The sequence below is a fragment of the Notolepis coatsorum genome (assembly GCF_963971535.1).
Source record: "Notolepis coatsorum genome assembly, chromosome: 13".
NCBI classification, from domain to species: domain Eukaryota; kingdom Metazoa; phylum Chordata; class Actinopteri; order Aulopiformes; family Paralepididae; genus Notolepis; species Notolepis coatsorum.
In genome coordinates this window covers 67325038-67346317 of record NC_140177.1, presented here as the reverse complement: position 1 = coordinate 67346317, position 21280 = coordinate 67325038, and the positions used below count along the sequence as shown (strand labels likewise).

The 21280-nt window shown below is 43.5% G+C and overlaps 1 protein-coding gene across 2 annotated transcripts in view; it reads left to right on the top strand.

Moving 5' to 3' along the window:
• The window catches only part of LOC311238924 (cilia- and flagella-associated protein 20), a 95997-nt gene extending 75374 nt beyond the window's left edge, over positions 1-20623 (top strand). Inside the window, exon 6 of one of the 2 annotated variants that reach the window (XM_084327123.1) lies at positions 20486-20623. In XM_084327123.1, the coding sequence (XP_084183249.1) occupies positions 20486-20488 (3 nt within the window). In that variant the 3' untranslated portion in view covers positions 20489-20623. Of the gene's footprint in view, positions 1-20482 lie in introns of both variants that reach the window. The other variant, XM_084327122.1, reaches the window with a different exon arrangement.
• The last annotated feature ends 657 nt before the right edge of the window (positions 20624-21280 follow it).

Sequence of the window (21280 nt, the reverse complement as noted above, 5' to 3'; positions counted from 1 at the left end):
AGATAGAAGAGTTACTTCATAGAGACACAGATAGAAGAGTTACTTCATAGAGACACAGATAGAAGAGTTACTTCATAGAGACACAGATAGAAGAGTTACTTCACAGAGACACAGATAGAAGAGTTACTTCATAGAGACACAGAAGAGTTACTTCATAGAGACACAGATAGAAGAGTTACTTCACAGAGACACAGATAGAAGAGTTACTTCATAGAGACACAGATAGAAGAGTTACTTCATAGAGACAGAGATAGAATAGTTACTTCACAGAGACACAGATAGAAGAGTTACTTCATAGAGACACAGATAGAAGAGTTACTTCATAGAGACACAGATAGAATAGTTACTTCATAGAGACACAGATAGAAGAGTTACTTCACAGAGACACAGATAGAAGAGTTACTTCATAGAGACACAGATAGAAGAGTTACTTCATAGAGACACAGATAGAAGAGTTACTTCATAGAGACACAGATAGAAGAGTTACTTCATAGAGACACAGATAGAAGAGTTACTTCACAGAGACACAGATAGAAGAGTTACTTCATAGAGACACAGATAGAAGAGTTACTTCATAGAGACACAGATAGAAGAGTTACTTCACAGAGACACAGATAGAAGAGTTACTTCATAGAGACACAGATAGAAGAGTTACTTCATAGAGACACAGATAGAATAGTTACTTCACAGAGACACAGATAGAAGAGTTACTTCATAGAGACACAGATAGAAGAGTTACTTCATAGAGACACAGATAGAATAGTTACTTCATAGAGACACAGATAGAAGAGTTACTTCACAGAGACACAGATAGAAGAGTTACTTCATAGAGACACAGATAGAAGAGTTACTTCATAGAGACACAGATAGAAGAGTTACTTCATAGAGACACAGATAGAAGAGTTACTTCATAGAGACACAGATAGAAGAGTTACTTCATAGAGACACAGATAGAAGAGTTACTTCATAGAGACACAGATAGAAGAGTTACTTCATAGAGACACAGATAGAAGAGTTACTTCACAGAGACACAGATAGAAGAGTTACTTCACAGAGACACAGATAGAAGAGTTACTTCATAGAGACACAGATAGAAGAGTTACTTCATAGAGACACAGATAGAAGAGTTACTTCACAGAGACACAGATAGAAGAGTTACTTCACAGAGACAGATAGAAGAGTTACTTCATAGAGACAGATAGAAGAGTTACTTAATAGAGACACAGATAGAAGAGTTACTTCACAGAGACACAGATAGAAGAGTTACTTCACAGAGACAGATAGAAGAGTTACTTCATAGAGACAGATAGAAGAGTTACTTCATAGATACACAGATAGAAGAGTTACTTCACAGATACACAGATAGAAGAGTTACTTCATAGAGACACAGATAGAAGAGTTACTTCATAGAGACACAGATAGAAGAGTTACTTCATAGAGACACAGATAGAAGAGTTACTTCACAGAGACACAGATATAAGAGTTACTTCACAGAGACACAGATAGAAGAGTTACTTCATAGAGACACAGATAGAAGAGTTACTTCACAGAGACACAGATAGAAGAGTTACTTCACAGAGACACATATAGAAGAGTTACTTCATAGAGACACAGATAGAAGAGTTACTTCATAGAGACACAGATAGAATAGTTACTTCACAGAGACACAGATAGAAGAGTTACTTCATAGAGACACAGATAGAAGGGTTACTTCATAGAGACACAGATAGAAGAGTTACTTCACAGAGACACAGATAGAAGAGTTACTTCATAGAGACAGATAGAAGAGTTACTTCATAGATACACAGATAGAAGAGTTACTTCACATATACACAGATAGAAGAGTTACTTCACAGAGACACAGATAGAAGAGTTACTTCATAGAGACACAGATAGAAGAGTTACTTCATAGAGACACAGATAGAAGAGTTACTTCATAGAGACACAGATAGAAGAGTTACTTCACAGAGACACAGATAGAAGAGTTACTTCATAGAGACACAGAAGAGTTACTTCATAGAGACACAGATAGAAGAGTTACTTCACAGAGACACAGATAGAAGAGTTACTTCATAGAGACACAGATAGAAGAGTTACTTCATAGAGACAGAGATAGAATAGTTACTTCACAGAGACACAGATAGAAGAGTTACTTCATAGAGACACAGATAGAAGAGTTACTTCATAGAGACACAGATAGAATAGTTACTTCATAGAGACACAGATAGAAGAGTTACTTCACAGAGACACAGATAGAAGAGTTACTTCATAGAGACACAGATAGAAGAGTTACTTCATAGAGACACAGATAGAAGAGTTACTTCATAGAGACACAGATAGAAGAGTTACTTCATAGAGACACAGATAGAAGAGTTACTTCACAGAGACACAGATAGAAGAGTTACTTCATAGAGACACAGATAGAAGAGTTACTTCATAGAGACACAGATAGAAGAGTTACTTCACAGAGACACAGATAGAAGAGTTACTTCATAGAGACACAGATAGAAGAGTTACTTCATAGAGACACAGATAGAATAGTTACTTCACAGAGACACAGATAGAAGAGTTACTTCATAGAGACACAGATAGAAGAGTTACTTCATAGAGACACAGATAGAATAGTTACTTCATAGAGACACAGATAGAAGAGTTACTTCACAGAGACACAGATAGAAGAGTTACTTCATAGAGACACAGATATAAGAGTTACTTCATAGAGACACAGATAGAAGAGTTACTTCATAGAGACACAGATAGAAGAGTTACTTCATAGAGACACAGATAGAAGAGTTACTTCACAGATACACAGATAGAAGAGTTACTTCATAGAGACACAGATAGAAGAGTTACTTCATAGAGACACAGATAGAAGAGTTACTTCATAGAGACACAGATAGAAGAGTTACTTCATAGAGACACAGATAGAAGAGTTACTTCATAGAGACACAGATAGAAGAGTTACTTCATAGAGACACAGATAGAAGAGTTACTTCAGAGACACAGATAGAAGAGTTACTTCATAGAGACACAGATAGAAGAGTTACTTCATAGAGACACAGATAGAAGAGTTACTTCACAGAGACACAGATAGAAGAGTTACTTCATAGAGACACAGATAGAAGAGTTACTTCACAGATACACAGATAGAAGGGTTACTTCACAGAGACACAGATAGAAGAGTTACTTCACAGAGACACAGATAGAAGGGTTACTTCACAGAGACACAGATAGAAGAGTTACTTCACAGAGACACAGATAGAAGAGTTACGTCACAGATACACAGATAGAAGAGTTACTTCATAGAGACACAGATAGAATAGTTACTTCATAGAGACACAGATAGAAGAGTTACTTCACAGAGACACAGATAGAAGAGTTACTTCATAGAGACACAGATAGAAGAGTTACTTCATAGAGACACAGATAGAAGAGTTACTTCACAGAGACACAGATAGAAGAGTTACTTCATAGAGACACAGATAGAAGAGTTACTTCACAGATACACAGATAGAAGAGTTACTTCACAGAGACACAGATAGAAGAGTTACTTCACAGAGACACAGATAGAAGAGTTACTTCACAGATACACAGATAGAAGAGTTACTTCACAGAGACACAGATAGAAGAGTTACTTCATAGAGACACAGATAGAAGAGTTACTTCACAGAGACACAGATAGAAGAGTTACTTCATAGAGACACAGATAGAAGAGTTACTTCACAGATACACAGATAGAAGAGTTACTTCATAGAGACACAGATAGAAGAGTTACTTCATAGAGACACAGATAGAAGAGTTACTTCACAGAGACACAGATAGAAGAGTTACTTCATAGAGACACAGATAGAAGAGTTACTTCATAGAGACACAGATAGAAGAGTTACTTCACAGAGACACAGATAGAAGAGTTACTTCATAGAGACACAGATAGAAGAGTTACTTCACAGATACACAGATAGAAGAGTTACTTCATAGAGACACAGATAGAAGAGTTACTTCATAGAGACACAGATAGAAGAGTTACTTCATAGAGACACAGATAGAAGGGTTACTTCATAGAGACACAGATAGAAGGGTTACTTCACAGATACACAGATAGAAGAGTTACTTCACAGAGACACAGATAGAAGAGTTACTTCACAGAGACACAGATAGAAGAGTTACTTCATAGAGACACAGATAGAAGAGTTACTTCATAGAGACACAGATAGAAGAGTTACTTCATAGAGACACAGATAGAAGAGTTACTTCACAGAGACACAGATAGAAGAGTTACTTCACAGAGACACAGATAGAAGAGTTACTTCATAGAGACACAGATAGAAGAGTTACTTCATAGAGACACAGATAGAAGAGTTACTTCACAGAGACACAGATAGAAGAGTTACTTCACAGAGACAGATAGAAGAGTTACTTCATAGAGACAGATAGAAGAGTTACTTCATAGAGACACAGATAGAAGAGTTACTTCACAGAGACACAGATAGAAGAGTTACTTCACAGAGACAGATAGAAGAGTTACTTCATAGAGACAGATAGAAGAGTTACTTCACAGATACACAGATAGAAGAGTTACTTCATAGAGACACAGATAGAAGAGTTACTTCATAGAGACACAGATAGAAGAGTTACTTCATAGAGACACAGATAGAAGAGTTACTTCACAGAGACACAGATATAAGAGTTACTTCACAGAGACACAGATAGAAGAGTTACTTCATAGAGACACAGATAGAAGAGTTACTTCACAGAGACACAGATAGAAGAGTTACTTCACAGAGACACATATAGAAGAGTTACTTCATAGAGACACAGATAGAAGAGTTACTTCATAGAGACACAGATAGAATAGTTACTTCACAGAGACACAGATAGAAGAGTTACTTCATAGAGACACAGATAGAAGGGTTACTTCATAGAGACACAGATAGAAGAGTTACTTCACAGAGACACAGATAGAAGAGTTACTTCATAGAGACAGATAGAAGAGTTACTTCATAGATACACAGATAGAAGAGTTACTTCACATATACACAGATAGAAGAGTTACTTCACAGAGACACAGATAGATGAGTTACTTCATAGAGACACAGATAGAAGAGTTACTTCATAGAGACACAGATAGAAGAGTTACTTCATAGAGACACAGATAGAAGAGTTACTTCACAGAGACACAGATAGAAGAGTTACTTCATAGAGACACAGAAGAGTTACTTCATAGAGACACAGATAGAAGAGTTACTTCACAGAGACACAGATAGAAGAGTTACTTCATAGAGACACAGATAGAAGAGTTACTTCATAGAGACAGAGATAGAATAGTTACTTCACAGAGACACAGATAGAAGAGTTACTTCATAGAGACACAGATAGAAGAGTTACTTCATAGAGACACAGATAGAATAGTTACTTCATAGAGACACAGATAGAAGAGTTACTTCACAGAGACACAGATAGAAGAGTTACTTCATAGAGACACAGATAGAAGAGTTACTTCATAGAGACACAGATAGAAGAGTTACTTCATAGAGACACAGATAGAAGAGTTACTTCATAGAGACACAGATAGAAGAGTTACTTCACAGAGACACAGATAGAAGAGTTACTTCATAGAGACACAGATAGAAGAGTTACTTCATAGAGACACAGATAGAAGAGTTACTTCACAGAGACACAGATAGAAGAGTTACTTCATAGAGACACAGATAGAAGAGTTACTTCATAGAGACACAGATAGAATAGTTACTTCACAGAGACACAGATAGAAGAGTTACTTCATAGAGACACAGATAGAAGAGTTACTTCATAGAGACACAGATAGAATAGTTACTTCATAGAGACACAGATAGAAGAGTTACTTCACAGAGACACAGATAGAAGAGTTACTTCATAGAGACACAGATAGAAGAGTTACTTCATAGAGACACAGATAGAAGAGTTACTTCATAGAGACACAGATAGAAGAGTTACTTCATAGAGACACAGATAGAAGAGTTACTTCACAGATACACAGATAGAAGAGTTACTTCATAGAGACACAGATAGAAGAGTTACTTCATAGAGACACAGATAGAAGAGTTACTTCATAGAGACACAGATAGAAGAGTTACTTCATAGAGACACAGATAGAAGAGTTACTTCATAGAGACACAGATAGAAGAGTTACTTCATAGAGACACAGATAGAAGAGTTACTTCAGAGACACAGATAGAAGAGTTACTTCATAGAGACACAGATAGAAGAGTTACTTCATAGAGACACAGATAGAAGAGTTACTTCACAGAGACACAGATAGAAGAGTTACTTCATAGAGACACAGATAGAAGAGTTACTTCACAGATACACAGATAGAAGGGTTACTTCACAGAGACACAGATAGAAGAGTTACTTCACAGAGACACAGATAGAAGGGTTACTTCACAGAGACACAGATAGAAGAGTTACTTCACAGAGACACAGATAGAAGAGTTACGTCACAGATACACAGATAGAAGAGTTACTTCATAGAGACACAGATAGAATAGTTACTTCATAGAGACACAGATAGAAGAGTTACTTCACAGAGACACAGATAGAAGAGTTACTTCATAGAGACACAGATAGAAGAGTTACTTCATAGAGACACAGATAGAAGAGTTACTTCACAGAGACACAGATAGAAGAGTTACTTCATAGAGACACAGATAGAAGAGTTACTTCACAGATACACAGATAGAAGAGTTACTTCACAGAGACACAGATAGAAGAGTTACTTCACAGAGACACAGATAGAAGAGTTACTTCACAGATACACAGATAGAAGAGTTACTTCACAGAGACACAGATAGAAGAGTTACTTCATAGAGACACAGATAGAAGAGTTACTTCACAGAGACACAGATAGAAGAGTTACTTCATAGAGACACAGATAGAAGAGTTACTTCACAGATACACAGATAGAAGAGTTACTTCATAGAGACACAGATAGAAGAGTTACTTCATAGAGACACAGATAGAAGAGTTACTTCACAGAGACACAGATAGAAGAGTTACTTCATAGAGACACAGATAGAAGAGTTACTTCATAGAGACAGATAGAAGAGTTACTTCATAGAGACACAGATAGAAGAGAGAAGAGTTACTTCATAGAGACACAGATAGAAGAGTTACTTCACAGAGACACAGATAGAAGAGTTACTTCATAGAGACACAGATAGAAAAGTTACTTCATAGAGACACAGATAGAAGAGTTACTTCACAGAGACACAGATAGAAGAGTTACTTCATAGAGACACAGATAGAAGAGTTACTTCACAGAGACACAGATAGAAGAGTTACTTCATAGAGACACAGATAGAAGAGTTACTTCACAGAGACACAGATAGAAGAGTTACTTCATAGAGACAGATAGAAGAGTTACTTCATAGAGACACAGATAGAAGAGTTACTTCACAGAGACACAGATAGAATAGTTACTTCATAGAGACACAGATAGAAGAGTTACTTCACAGAGACACAGATAGAAGAGTTACTTCACAGAGACACAGATAGAAGAGTTACTTCATAGAGACACAGACAGAAGAGTTACTTCACAGAGACACAGATAGAAGAGTTACTTCACAGAGACACAGATAGAAGAGTTACTTCACAGATACACAGATAGAAGAGTTACTTCATAGAGACACAGATAGAAGAGTTACTTCATAGAGACACAGATAGAAGAGTTACTTCATAGAGACACAGATAGAAGAGTTACTTCATAGAGACACAGATAGAAGAGTTACTTCATAGAGACACAGATAGAAGAGTTACTTCATAGAGACACAGATAGAAGAGTTACTTCACAGAGACACAGATAGAAGAGTTACTTCATAGAGACACAGATAGAAGAGTTACTTCATAGAGACACAGATAGAAGAGTTACTTCACAGAGACACAGATAGAAGAGTTACTTCATAGAGACACAGATAGAAGAGTTACTTCATAGAGACACATATAGAAGAGTTACTTCACAGAGACACAGATAGAAGAGTTACTTCACAGAGACACAGATAGAAGAGTTACTTCACAGAGACACAGATAGAAGAGTTACTTCACAGAGACACAGATAGAAGAGTTACTTCACAGATACACAGATAGAAGAGTTACTTCATAGAGACACAGATAGAAGAGTTACTTCATAGAGACACAGATAGAAGAGTTACTTCACAGATACACAGATAGAAGAGTTACTTCACAGAGACACAGATAGAATAGTTACTTCACAGAGACACAGATAGAAGAGTTACTTCACAGATACACAGATAGAAGAGTTACTTCACAGAGACACAGATAGAAGAGTTACTTCACAGAGACACAGATAGAAGAGTTACTTCACAGAGACACAGATAGAAGAGTTACTTCACAGAGACACAGATAGAAGAGTTACTTCATAGAGACACAGATAGAAGAGTTACTTCATAGAGACACAGATAGAAGAGTTACTTCACAGAGACACAGATAGAAGAGTTACTTCATAGAGACACAGATAGAAGAGTTACTTCATAGAGACACAGATAGAAGAGTTACTTCACAGAGACACAGATAGAAGAGTTACTTCACAGAGACACAGATAGAAGAGTTACTTCACAGAGACACAGATAGAAGAGTTACTTCACAGAGACACAGATAGAAGAGTTACTTCACAGATACACAGATAGAAGAGTTACTTCATAGAGACACAGATAGAAGAGTTACTTCATAGAGACACAGATAGAAGAGTTACTTCACAGATACACAGATAGAAGAGTTACTTCACAGAGACACAGATAGAATAGTTACTTCACAGAGACACAGATAGAAGAGTTACTTCACAGATACACAGATAGAAGAGTTACTTCACAGAGACACAGATAGAAGAGTTACTTCACAGAGACACAGATAGAAGAGTTACTTCACAGAGACACAGATAGAAGAGTTACTTCACAGAGACACAGATAGAAGAGTTACTTCATAGAGACACAGATAGAAGAGTTACTTCATAGAGACACAGATAGAAGAGTTACTTCACAGAGACACAGATAGAAGAGTTACTTCATAGAGACACAGATAGAAGAGTTACTTCACAGATACACAGATAGAAGAGTTACTTCATAGAGACACAGATAGAAGAGTTACTTCACAGAGACACAGATAGAAGAGTTACTTCATAGAGACACAGATAGAAGAGTTACTTCATAGAGACACAGATAGAAGAGTTACTTCACAGAGACACAGATAGAAGAGTTACTTCACAGAGACACAGATAGAAGAGTTACTTCACAGAGACACAGATAGAAGAGTTACTTCACAGAGACACAGATAGAAGAGTTACTTCACAGATACACAGATAGAAGAGTTACTTCATAGAGACACAGATAGAAGAGTTACTTCATAGAGACACAGATAGAAGAGTTACTTCACAGATACACAGATAGAAGAGTTACTTCACAGAGACACAGATAGAATAGTTACTTCACAGAGACACAGATAGAAGAGTTACTTCACAGATACACAGATAGAAGAGTTACTTCACAGAGACACAGATAGAAGAGTTACTTCACAGAGACACAGATAGAAGAGTTACTTCACAGAGACACAGATAGAAGAGTTACTTCACAGAGACACAGATAGAAGAGTTACTTCATAGAGACACAGATAGAAGAGTTACTTCATAGAGACACAGATAGAAGAGTTACTTCACAGAGACACAGATAGAAGAGTTACTTCATAGAGACACAGATAGAAGAGTTACTTCACAGATACACAGATAGAAGAGTTACTTCATAGAGACACAGATAGAAGAGTTACTTCATAGAGACACAGATAGAAGAGTTACTTCATAGAGACACAGATAGAAGAGTTACTTCATAGAGACACAGATAGAAGAGTTACTTCATAGAGACACAGATAGAAGAGTTACTTCATAGAGACACAGATAGAAGAGTTACTTCATAGAGACACAGATAGAAGGGTTACTTCACAGATACACAGATAGAAGGGTTACTTCACAGAGACACAGATAGAAGAGTTACTTCACAGAGACACAGATAGAAGAGTTACTTCACAGAGACACAGATAGAAGAGTTACTTCATAGAGACACAGATAGAAGAGTTACTTCATAGAGACACAGATAGAAGAGTTACTTCACAGAGACACAGATAGAAGAGTTACTTCACAGAGACACAGATAGAAGAGTTACTTCATAGAGACACAGATAGAAGAGTTACTTCATAGAGACACAGATAGAAGAGTTACTTCACAGAGACACAGATAGAAGAGTTACTTCACAGAGACAGATAGAAGAGTTACTTCATAGAGACAGATAGAAGAGTTACTTCATAGATACACAGATAGAAGGGTTACTTCACAGATACACAGATAGAAGAGTTACTTCATAGAGACACAGATAGAAGAGTTACTTCATAGAGACACAGATAGAAGAGTTACTTCATAGAGACACAGATAGAAGAGTTACTTCACAGAGACACAGATAGAAGAGTTACTTCATAGAGACACAGATAGAAGAGTTACTTCATAGAGACACAGATAGAAGAGTTACTTCACAGAGACACAGATAGAAGAGTTACTTCACAGAGACACAGATAGAAGAGTTACTTCACAGAGACACAGATAGAAGAGTTACTTCATAGAGACACAGATAGAAGAGTTACTTCACAGAGACACAGATAGAATAGTTACTTCATAGAGACACAGATTGTAACTGAGGGGTACAATTCCCTGACTGTATTACTAGATATGATACTTACTACCACTACCTTTGTACTTAATATTCGGCCACCCAGTACACGGCATACATATATTATCATGAACACTCTCACGTAGATGAAACGGATCCAACACAAATGTACGAATTAGAAACAGGTCTTTATTTCCTACACAGCGATGGTGTGTAGAATAAACACTTAATCACTTAATTACATTTATGAATTGAAATAGTATGCACTTTTATGGCAAGGAGTATTCGTCGGTATATCAATAGAGAATGTCCAATCTCTGAAGGCGTAGGTGGTAAATATACGACCTGGAATAGTTAAGGAATAACAGCAATGATACTTTAATGATTATACTAGATACACTAGAGGGGGTTAATCCGGTCGCTTGTAAGCCGACAGGAGTAGGAGGGGGGGGGGGGGTAGAATCCGGCTGCCTCGTCTGGCCAAGGGTATCCCAGGTGAACCCACTGTAGTGCTGTTCAATGCGCCGGCGATCCTTGGACCACAGATGAAAGCAGGTGGACTCTTTGTGGGCCGGCTCTCTCCGGTCCACGGGGGAGAGACGTGAAGAGACCTCGTCTTGCAGAGCGTCTCCTCACCTTGCGTCCTCTCCAGGGGGGGGGGGTTCCAACACACGGCAGTGTCGGGGGTCTTTATCCATGGAATAATCAAAGTATCCAAAGCATAATCCGTGCCTGGGAAGGCGGGCTGTCGTCGGTAGAATAATCCGGTATACAGGTCCACTCGCTCGTCGGCTCTGGGGCTCCTCGGGTGCAGCTTCACGTAGGGTCAACCACCCTGGGTAAGCAGCCAGTTCTCTGCCCGAAACGATGGGGTACTGACTACGGTAGTATTCTCACCGCACGAAGCACTATATATTAACAGACTATTATTAGCTTAATAGACTACGTCCAACTCGACGATATAGTGCCAAATATGACTATTCAAATATTAATATACACGATGTCTCAATACCGATGGTAGGCGAACTTGGCCTTACTCCCACACGTGGCGTCGCGGGGAGGCTTTACGTCTGTGACTCTATTGGAGGGTAAGAAACTGGACTGAAAAGAAAGTCCTACTTTAGTAGCGCAGTATATATACGCACTATGAACAAATAGTCCCATTAGTGGTGCGGTAGCCGAATTCCTACGCGGAACTAGGACTTGTTCGTACATGTCGAGCGGTACGTTTGAACTGGGTCTGAGGGGTATGGCAGCCTGGCACCAAGGTCTCGACCAATAGTAGAATGGAGACTATTATGGGATGTTCAGTAGGCTAGAATGGATATTCAATGCATATTGTACAAGGAATATACAAGGGATATCAGGGAATATTAGAGAATATACAAATACAATTAAATATATATATATAAATAAATATATATATTCGGTTTAATCTGGCCCTTCACAACAGCCACCCCCTGAATAGGTCCCAGACCTAATCAGTTAAACAGAGACAGATTAATCGCGTTGTCTATTTACACATAAGGGTTTGCTGTAGGGGTCAGTCAACTTCACAAAGTCATAGGGTTGTAGGGTCATGGTCATCATCGATTGTGTCTGGGAGTCGAGGCAGTTCTATGAGCCTTGCCACGGGACGGGTGTAAGTGCGACCCTGGACGAGCACTTCAGCTGCTCGGACCTTGCCGTCGGCACCGGTGATCACTTTGCTTACGCGGCCGGCCGGCCACATAGCTCTGGGCAGTGATTGATCAATAATCATGACGACTGTTCCTTCTGTCAAATTGTCTCTCTCCTTTACCCACTTCTGGCGGGTCTGTAGAGACGGTAGGTAGTGCAGTAGGAAACTGTTCCAAAACTTGTCGGCTAATACTTGGCTGTACCTCCACATTCGTCGGCCGTTCGCTTCTTCAGGCCGGTACATTGTCTGTGGTAATGCAGGATCTAGCCGCCTCATCAGGAGTGTGTTGGGGGTAACTGGGTCGATATCCGCCACATCACTGGAGACATATCCGAGGGGCTTCGAGTTAAGTACTCCCTCAATCTCCGTGAGGACTGTCAGTAGGACTTCTTCCGCCACAGTCTGGGCCCCAAGTACTGCGTACAGGGCTGTCTTTATGGAGCGCACTTCTCGTTCCCAAGTGCCACCGAAGTGGGGTGCGTTTGGGGGGTTGAATTGGAAATCAACCTGTGCTGGAGCGAGGTGGGTCTTAAGTTCTGGGCCCATAGCTTGGAAGCTCTCTCTCAGCTCTCTTTCGCCGCCTTTGAAGTTTGTCCCATGATCGGACAATAGGGTAGACGGTCTTCCCTTCCGTGATGTGAATCTACGGAAGGCCATAAGGAATGAGTCTGTGCTCATGGTCGGGAGAAGCTCGATGTGTATCGCTCTGGTGGTCATGCATTTGAATACAATACCCCACCGCTTCTCGGTTCCTCTTCCTTTCTTTATGTGCAGCGGGCCAAAGCAGTCCATACCCGTTGAGTGGAATGGCTTGTCACCGATTCGGAGGCGACATGGAGGAAGGTCAGCCATCCTTGGTATGCTGGGCTGCGCGCGCCACTTGCGGCAGTCTAGACATGTTCGTTGGAAGCGTCGTACCGCCTCTCTTCCTTGTAGGATCCAGTAACGACGTCTGATTTCCGCGAAGACTCTTTCTGCTCCTGCGTGATGTACATCCTCATCGTATTTCTTTATAATCAGCTCTGTGACCTTGTGTCGGCTGTTCAATACGATCGGGTATTTAATGTCATCCGGTAGATTGGGGGCTCTGCGTAGGCGACCACCCACTCTGATGAGGGTATGAGCGTCGCTCTCGGGGGCCAGATGAATTAATCTGCTGTCGGATGGGACGGGCTTTCCTCCCTGTAGACAGGCCAATTCATCGGGGAACGAGTCTCTCTGGGCTCGCTGCAGTAGAAGCAATTCTGCTTCCTCGTAGTTAGCTGCTGACATATCAGCGGGGGACTTGCACTCCGGGTGGTACCGCAGGAATGTTCTTTGTTGTGCACTCTCTATGGACGTGCAATCGTTTATGTTAGGGTCGGTGGAGGCTACGGTGCTCAATCCACAGAACACAGACTTCTTAATTTCCACCTCCTCTGGACTTGCTTCCCTCGGGATAGGCATGGGCCACTGTCCTTCCGGGAGTCTTAGGAATGCGGGGCCGTCACTGTAGACATTGCGACGGGTGAGGTCATCCAGGGGCATCCCCCGGGTGATGACGTCAGCTGGGTTCTGTTTTGTATCAACGTAGCGCCACTCTGTTTCTCCGGTTAACTCTTCGGTTAAGTCTTGAATCTCGGTGACTCTGACTCCCACGAAGACTTTGTACTTGCATGAGTCCGATTTGATCCAGGCGAGTACCGTCGTGGAATCTGACCACAGGATTGTTCTAGACACCGGTATGGTGAGCTCACGTTGGATGAGCGTGGCTAGGTGCGCTCCGGCTAGGGCTGCGCAGAGCTCTAGACGTGGGATAGATTGTTGCTTGCGTGGGGCTATTCTCGAGCGGGCGAGGACAAATGCTGTGTAGATCTCTCCCCCCTGGTCTTGGGCCCGCAAGTAGGCTACTGATCCGTATGCGACCTCTGAGGCGTCACTGAAGACGTGTAAGTCCATTTTACATGTCTCTGGCCTCACCGTGGGTGGGAAGTAGCTTCGGCGCATATTAACGCCTGGGAGTGAGTGGAGCTCCATCTCCCACTCTCTCCAGGTGGATGCAAGTGTGCGGGAATGGGGTCGTCCCAGCCCTGGTCCTTGTCCCACAATGCTCGTACAATCATTTTTGCCCTGGTGGTGTACGGTAGAATACATCCTAGCGGGTCATATTGTCGGGCGAGTGTTGTGTACACACTCCGTCTGGTGGTCGGCGCCGCCGCCGGCCTTCCCTGCTCCGTAGTCAGGGGCTTGTGTCTGTAGTGAAGCGAATCTGTTTTGAATCGCCACACCAATCCCAGGGTCATCTCCTGGGCTTCTCCCGGGATTGTAGCCATCCAGGTCTCGCTGCTGGCTGCCTTGTCCTCGGAGGAGAGGCTGCGCAGTACTTGCGGATCGCTGCTGGCCCACTGCCTGAGATCAAAGCCGCCTTTGATCAATGAGGCGCGGAGTTTAATCAGGAGAGCCTCGGCTTCTTCCTGGGTTGAAAGGCTTTGTAGACAGTTGTCTACGTAGAAGCTGTTCTTTACGCTGTGTCGGACCTCTTCGTCCGCTGCTGGGTCCTCTGCTACATGTTTCTGTAGTGCAAATGTCGCACAGCAGGGGCTGCACGTTGTTCCGAAGGGGAGGACTTCTCATTGGTAGATGGCTGGGTGCTCATCTCCTGGCTTCTCTCTCCATAGGAACCGTAACAGGGGCTTGTCCGCCTCTACTAATCTCACCTGCAGGAACATTCCTTTAATGTCCCCGCTGATGGCCACCTTTTCCTGGCGGAAGCGGAGTAGAACGCCGAGTAGGGAGGGGCCGAGTGTGGGACCGGGCAGTAACTCTTTATTCAGATTTTGGGATCCGATCTGGTAGCTGCAGTTAAATACTATGCGGTCTTTACCGTTGTGATGGACCTTGTGGTGGGGCACGTACCACGATTCAGTGGTCTGGTCAGCCTCTTTAATGTCCATCTTTGTGACGTGTCCCGCTGTGATGAGCTTCTCAATCTCAGCGCGGTATACACTCTCTTGGGCGGGGTTCTTGGCTAAGCGCCGCTCCGTGTTCAGCAGGTACCGTTCTGTGGCGTCTGTCTTGGCGTGGAAAGTAGGCATTCCTTCTCGCCGCAGGAGTGGCGTGGCGTATCTCAACACGCCGTTGACCGGGACTCTCTTGGTCCCTGTCTCGAGGAGGTGAATTGCGTAAATGTCATCTTTAGAGCCAATGTCTTTCTTTCCGTTCTTAAAGGGCATTTGTTCTAGGGTCCATAGCCGCTCTACGTGTTGCAGGAGTGCGGTTTCTCCCTCTGTGACTCGGGAGTGGAGACATCTAGTGGCTGTACTTCGGTTGAGAGATTTGGCGAGCGGGCCTTGGAGAGTCCATCCCAAACGGGTCTCGACTGCTGCAGGGCAGCCTCGGGGTCCGGTATGAACCCGGTCTATCGGGACAATGAGGTCTGCATGGTCGGAGCCTATCAACAGGGTCGGCATAGCATTGTCTATGAGCGGGATCGGTAACTTGCGCAGATGTGCATATTTCTCCATCAGCTTGGCGACGGGGTATGTGTACCGCGACAGTCCTATTTCTTGGCTGGTGAAAGCGTCTGCAATCTGGTACCGTCGCTCAGGCTGGCCGCTTGCTGCGATAGAGAATGAGACATTCTCGCCCTTTATCGTCTTCAAATCTCGTCTTATTGTCCGAATTGTCATTTGGGTTTCGCTTCCCCGCAGCCCTAGCTGGGCCGCAGCGGAGGCGAGCAGCAGGGTCTTCTCTGACCCGTCATCGAGGACGGCGTAAGTGTCCAGGACTTTATTCTGGTAGCTTAGTGTCACACGCACTACTTTTAGGAGTACTCGGGCTCCACTGCTGCTGGCGGGATCGATGTACATGACGCTCGCTTTGCGGCTGGATGGTGCAGGTGAAGGGCGCCGTCTGTTACTGTCGTGAAGTATGTCCAGATGGGCTCCATCGCACTTGGTGCACCTTTTCTTTAAGCGGCATTCGGCTGCCATGTGTGAGCGCGCACAGCGAAAACAGCGCTTGTTGGACTTTATCCATTGACCTGCTTCCTCCGCGTTCAGCTTGGGGAAGGAGTCACATTGCGCTAGCCAGTGTTCTTTCTCACAGTAGGGGCACACTATCTTCCACTTCTCCGTTCTGGAGGGGGTACTGTGGCTCCTGCTGCTCGGTACTGACTCCGATTGGTGCATCACAGTCACCGATCTTCTTCCATCATTTAGTCGTCTGGTTCCTTCTCTGGAGCCAGGGGTGCTCCGTCCGAATGTATCTAGCCGTAGGCTGCTGACTTCTTTCGCCAGGAAGTCTGCTAGATCGAGGAGGTTCGGTTCGGGGCCATTCGGGTCTCTGTGGTCCCTCTGCCGCCTAAAGCGCTCCTGACGAGCGGGCGGCAGCTTCTCCAGAATCCTTTCCACATTTGAGTTGGCGTAAAGTTCATACTTCCCCTTCTCTCTTTGCGCTCCCAACATCCCTACCAGGGACTGCACTCTGATGGACAGGTCGTCCAGTGCTCGATTGTCTATTGCTGGGGGTAAGCGGTCGATGTGTCGGATCTCCTGGATCACGTAATCCCATATGCGCCCATACCTCTGGTCCAGTGCTACCAGCGCTGCTGTGTATGGGGTGGTGGAAGTCGCGTAGGCGAGCGCTATATTATGTGCGCGGGGCACCTTTAAGTGCTGCAGTAGGATGGCGTATTTGTGGCGTTCATCCAATACATCCACCAACATGGTCTCCAGACACATGCGGAGTTCTGTATACTGGGCCCGGTTCTCTTGGGTGAAGTGGGGTACCATAGGCGTGCCAATGTATGACGCTGACTGTGGATACATCGGCGAGCGTTGGGGGAGAGGCCTCCTAGGCGAGTCTCCTCCCTCTCCTTGGTATGGGCTGGTACCGGCAGTGTACCATGGCCCGCTTGTCCAGGTGCTGTTCCTCGGTGCGGGTCGTGCGTCGTGCTCACCCGTGTATAGAGTCGGGGGTCTGTAGCGCAGCTCCGCGGGAGTATAGCCTGGGCTGTACCGGACCTCCTGGTCCGGTAGAGTACTGTGCTGTCTTCGGGCGTGGTTCTCCTCCTCTTCCTCTTCGTCTTCAGTTAGGTCATCCAGTGCTTGTAGTCTCTGGTTTAGCCTCTCCACAGGATATGCTGCTCCTTCCCGGTTGCTAGGTCTCGCTTGGACCGGTGGGGGGAGGTGGTCTGTGGGGGGTATAGACCTCGTCTGTTGGTCAAGTTCAGGGTTGTTTACTCGGCTAGGGGATGCCGCCCTGGAGGTGTGTCTAGACGAGTTCCTGGAGCCTCTGGCGGAGGGAGAGGGTGTTGTCCGTCTGATCAGCTGTTCTATTAGTTGCGACTGCTGTCTGTCGCGCGCTGCGTCCCGTTGAGCACCAGCAGCTGCTCGCTGGCTGTCTGCTCGGTCTCGGGCCACATTCTCTTCCATCTGAATGCGTCTTATTTCCAGGCGTATGTGCTCTTCTTCGCTCCGTTGCTGTAGCTGCAATCAATCGCGTTCACCCTGGAGTCTATCGCGTTCAGTAGAGGCTTTCAGGCTGACGAGGAATGCCTGCTGTAGGGTCCTCTCTGCCTCGCTGGGAGAAGGCGGTTGTATAGGGGAGCCTTCCCTCGGGGTACTCCTTGCGGAGCCTTGGAGCTCTATCTCCACGGTGCTCTCCCCGTCTTCTTCCGTGCCGAGTTCTCTCTCGGTAGCGTTGTATTCCTCCCGGGACTCATCGGGGACTACTTCTTCAGTACTGGCGGGGTGTGAAGTCATGTCTGGTTCCCACTGGTCCCCACCGTGAACTTGGTCAGTTACATTAGAGCCCGTAGGGGCCTCTATGGTCGGGGTAGTCTGGGCGTTGGGGTTAGACATACTTTTACTTTCTAGTTTTACCGCGTTTACTGTTAGTAGAAGACTAGGTTGTTGACTGACAGCGTAAGCCTCTAAGTACTGAGGGAGCCGTCGTTCGCGCTGCGGGCGTTGGTTAGGAGGATCGTTTTGTGGAGTGTTCATCATAGGCCATTTCAATATTAATAACACTATATTAATATTACACTAATTACCATCCGGCTCGAAGGACCAATTGTAACTGAGGGGTACAATTCCCTGACTGTATTACTAGATATGATACTTACTACCACTACCTTTGTACTTAATATTCGGCCACCCAGTACACGGCATAAATATATTATCATGAACACTCTCACGTAGATGAAACGGATCCAACACAAATGTACGAATTAGAAACAGGTCTTTATTTCCTACACAGCGATGGTGTGTAGAATAAACACTTAATCACTTAATTACATTTATGAATTGAAATAGTATGCACTTTTATGGCAAGGAGTATTCGTCGGTATATCAATAGAGAATGTCCAATCTCTGAAGGCGTAGGTGGTAAATATACGACCTGGAATAGTTAAGGAATAACAGCAATGATACTTTAATGATTATACTAGATACACTAGAGGGGGTTAATCCGGTCGCTTGTAAGCCGACAGGAGTAGGAGGGCGGGGGGGGTAGAATCCGGCTGCCTCGTCTGGCCAAGGGTATCCCAGGTGAACCCACTGTAGTGCTGTTCAATGCGCCGGCGATCCTTGGACCACAGATGAAAGCAGGTGGACTCTTTGTGGGCCGGCTCTCTCCGGTCCACGGGGGAGAGACGTGAAGAGACCTCGTCTTGCAGAGCGTCTCCTCACCTTGCGTCCTCTCCAGGGGGGGGGGTTCCAACACACGGCAGTGTCGGGGGTCTTTATCCATGGAATAATCAAAGTATCCAAAGCATAATCCGTGCCTGGGAAGGCGGGCTGTCGTCGGTAGAATAATCCGGTATACAGGTCCACTCGCTCGTCGGCTCTGGGGCTCCTCGGGTGCAGCTTCACGTAGGGTCAACCACCCTGGGTAAGCAGCCAGTTCTCTGCCCGAAACGATGGGGTACTGACTACGGTAGTATTCTCACCGCACGAAGCACTATATATTAACAGACTATTATTAGCTTAATAGACTACGTCCAACTCGACGATATAGTGCCAAATATGACTATTCAAATATTAATATACACGATGTCTCAATACCGATGGTAGGCGAACTTGGCCTTACTCCCACACGTGGCGTCGCGGGGAGGCTTTACGTCTGTGACTCTATTGGAGGGTAAGAAACTGGACTGAAAAGAAAGTCCTACTTTAGTAGCGCAGTATATATACGCACTATGAACAAATAGTCCCATTAGTGGTGCGGTAGCCAAATTCCTACGCGGAACTAGGACTTGTTCGTACATGTCGAGCGGTACGTTTGAACTGGGTCTGAGGGGTATGGCAGCCTGGCACCAAGGTCTCGACCAATAGTAGAATGGAGACTATTATGGGATGTTCAGTAGGCTAGAATGGATATTCAATGCATATTGTACAAGGAATATACAAGGGATATCAGGGAATATTAGAGAATATACAAATACAATTAAATATATATATATAAATAAATATATATATTCGGTTTAATCTGGCCCTTCACAACACAGATAGAAGAGTTACTTCACAGAGACACAGATAGAAGAGTTACTTCACAGATACACAGATAGAAGAGTTACTTCACAGAGACACAGATAGAAGAGTTACTTCACAGAGACACAGATAGAAGAGTTACTTCACAGAGACACAGATAGAAGAGTTACTTCATAGAGACACAGATAGAAGAGTTACTTCATAGAGACACAGATAGAAGAGTTACTTCATAGAGACACAGATAGAAGAGTTACTTCACAGAGACACAGATAGAAGAGTTACTTCATAGAGACACAGATAGAAGAGTTACTTCATAGAGACACAGATAGAAGAGTTACTTCATAGAGACACAGATAGAAGAGTTACTTCATAGAGACACAGATAGAAGAGTTACTTCATAGAGACAGATAGAAGGGTTACTTCATGCCATGGGTACTGGAAACTAAATACAGTAAAATACTGTTCTACCGTCAAAGAGGAATATTGTTCATTTTTATGTTGTTGTAACTGTTTATTTAGCTATTTTATCTTACTGTTAATGTGAATAAGCTGTTAATAACTTCTGTGTGTGCACGTGTGTGTGTGTGCGTTGTGTGTGTGTGTGCATGTGTGTGTGTGTCTTCCTGCAGCAGTAGCCCCTCCCACCACCATTCCAGACATTTCTATGTCGAAGAGGAAGATGATGTTAAAATGTCATACCATTGTTGTTCTGTTAACATTGTTCTGTTTGAACATTGACTTTGTTTCTTCTTTCTGCCCAATAAAAATGTGTATGCACTGATATCCTTTCTCATTCCTGTCTGAGACCTGATAAACACTGATATCCCTCCTCATTCCTGTCTCTGAGACCTGATAAACACTGATATCCCTCCTCATTCCTGTCTCTGAGACCTGATAAACACTGATATCCCTCCTCATTCCTGTCTCTGAGACCTGATAAACACTGATATCCCTCCTCATTCCTGTCTCTGAGACCTGATAAACACTGATATCCCTCCTCATTCCTGTCTCTGAGACCTGATAAACACTGATATCCCTCCTCATTCCTGTCTCTGAGACCTGATAAACACTGATATCCCTCCTCATTCCTGTCTGAGACCTGGTAAACCCTGATATCCCTGTCTGAGACCTGATAAAACACTGATATCCCTCTATATCCCTGTCTGGGACGCGTGAATACTTTACCCAAGGCAGTTGTCCTTCCGCGTTCGGTTTGCGCGCCCTGATTGGCCTCTCAGCGCCCAATCGCGTTAGCCCTACTATCGCAGCACGGAGGAATACTATCCTAATTTATACAAATGGAAGTATTGATTTTGCCGTAACGAATCATTAAAAAAATATACCGTTAACTGGAATATGTTGGATTATGTAATTGGTTTGTCATGACAAACCAATACAAAATCGCTATTATATTAACATAGCTACAA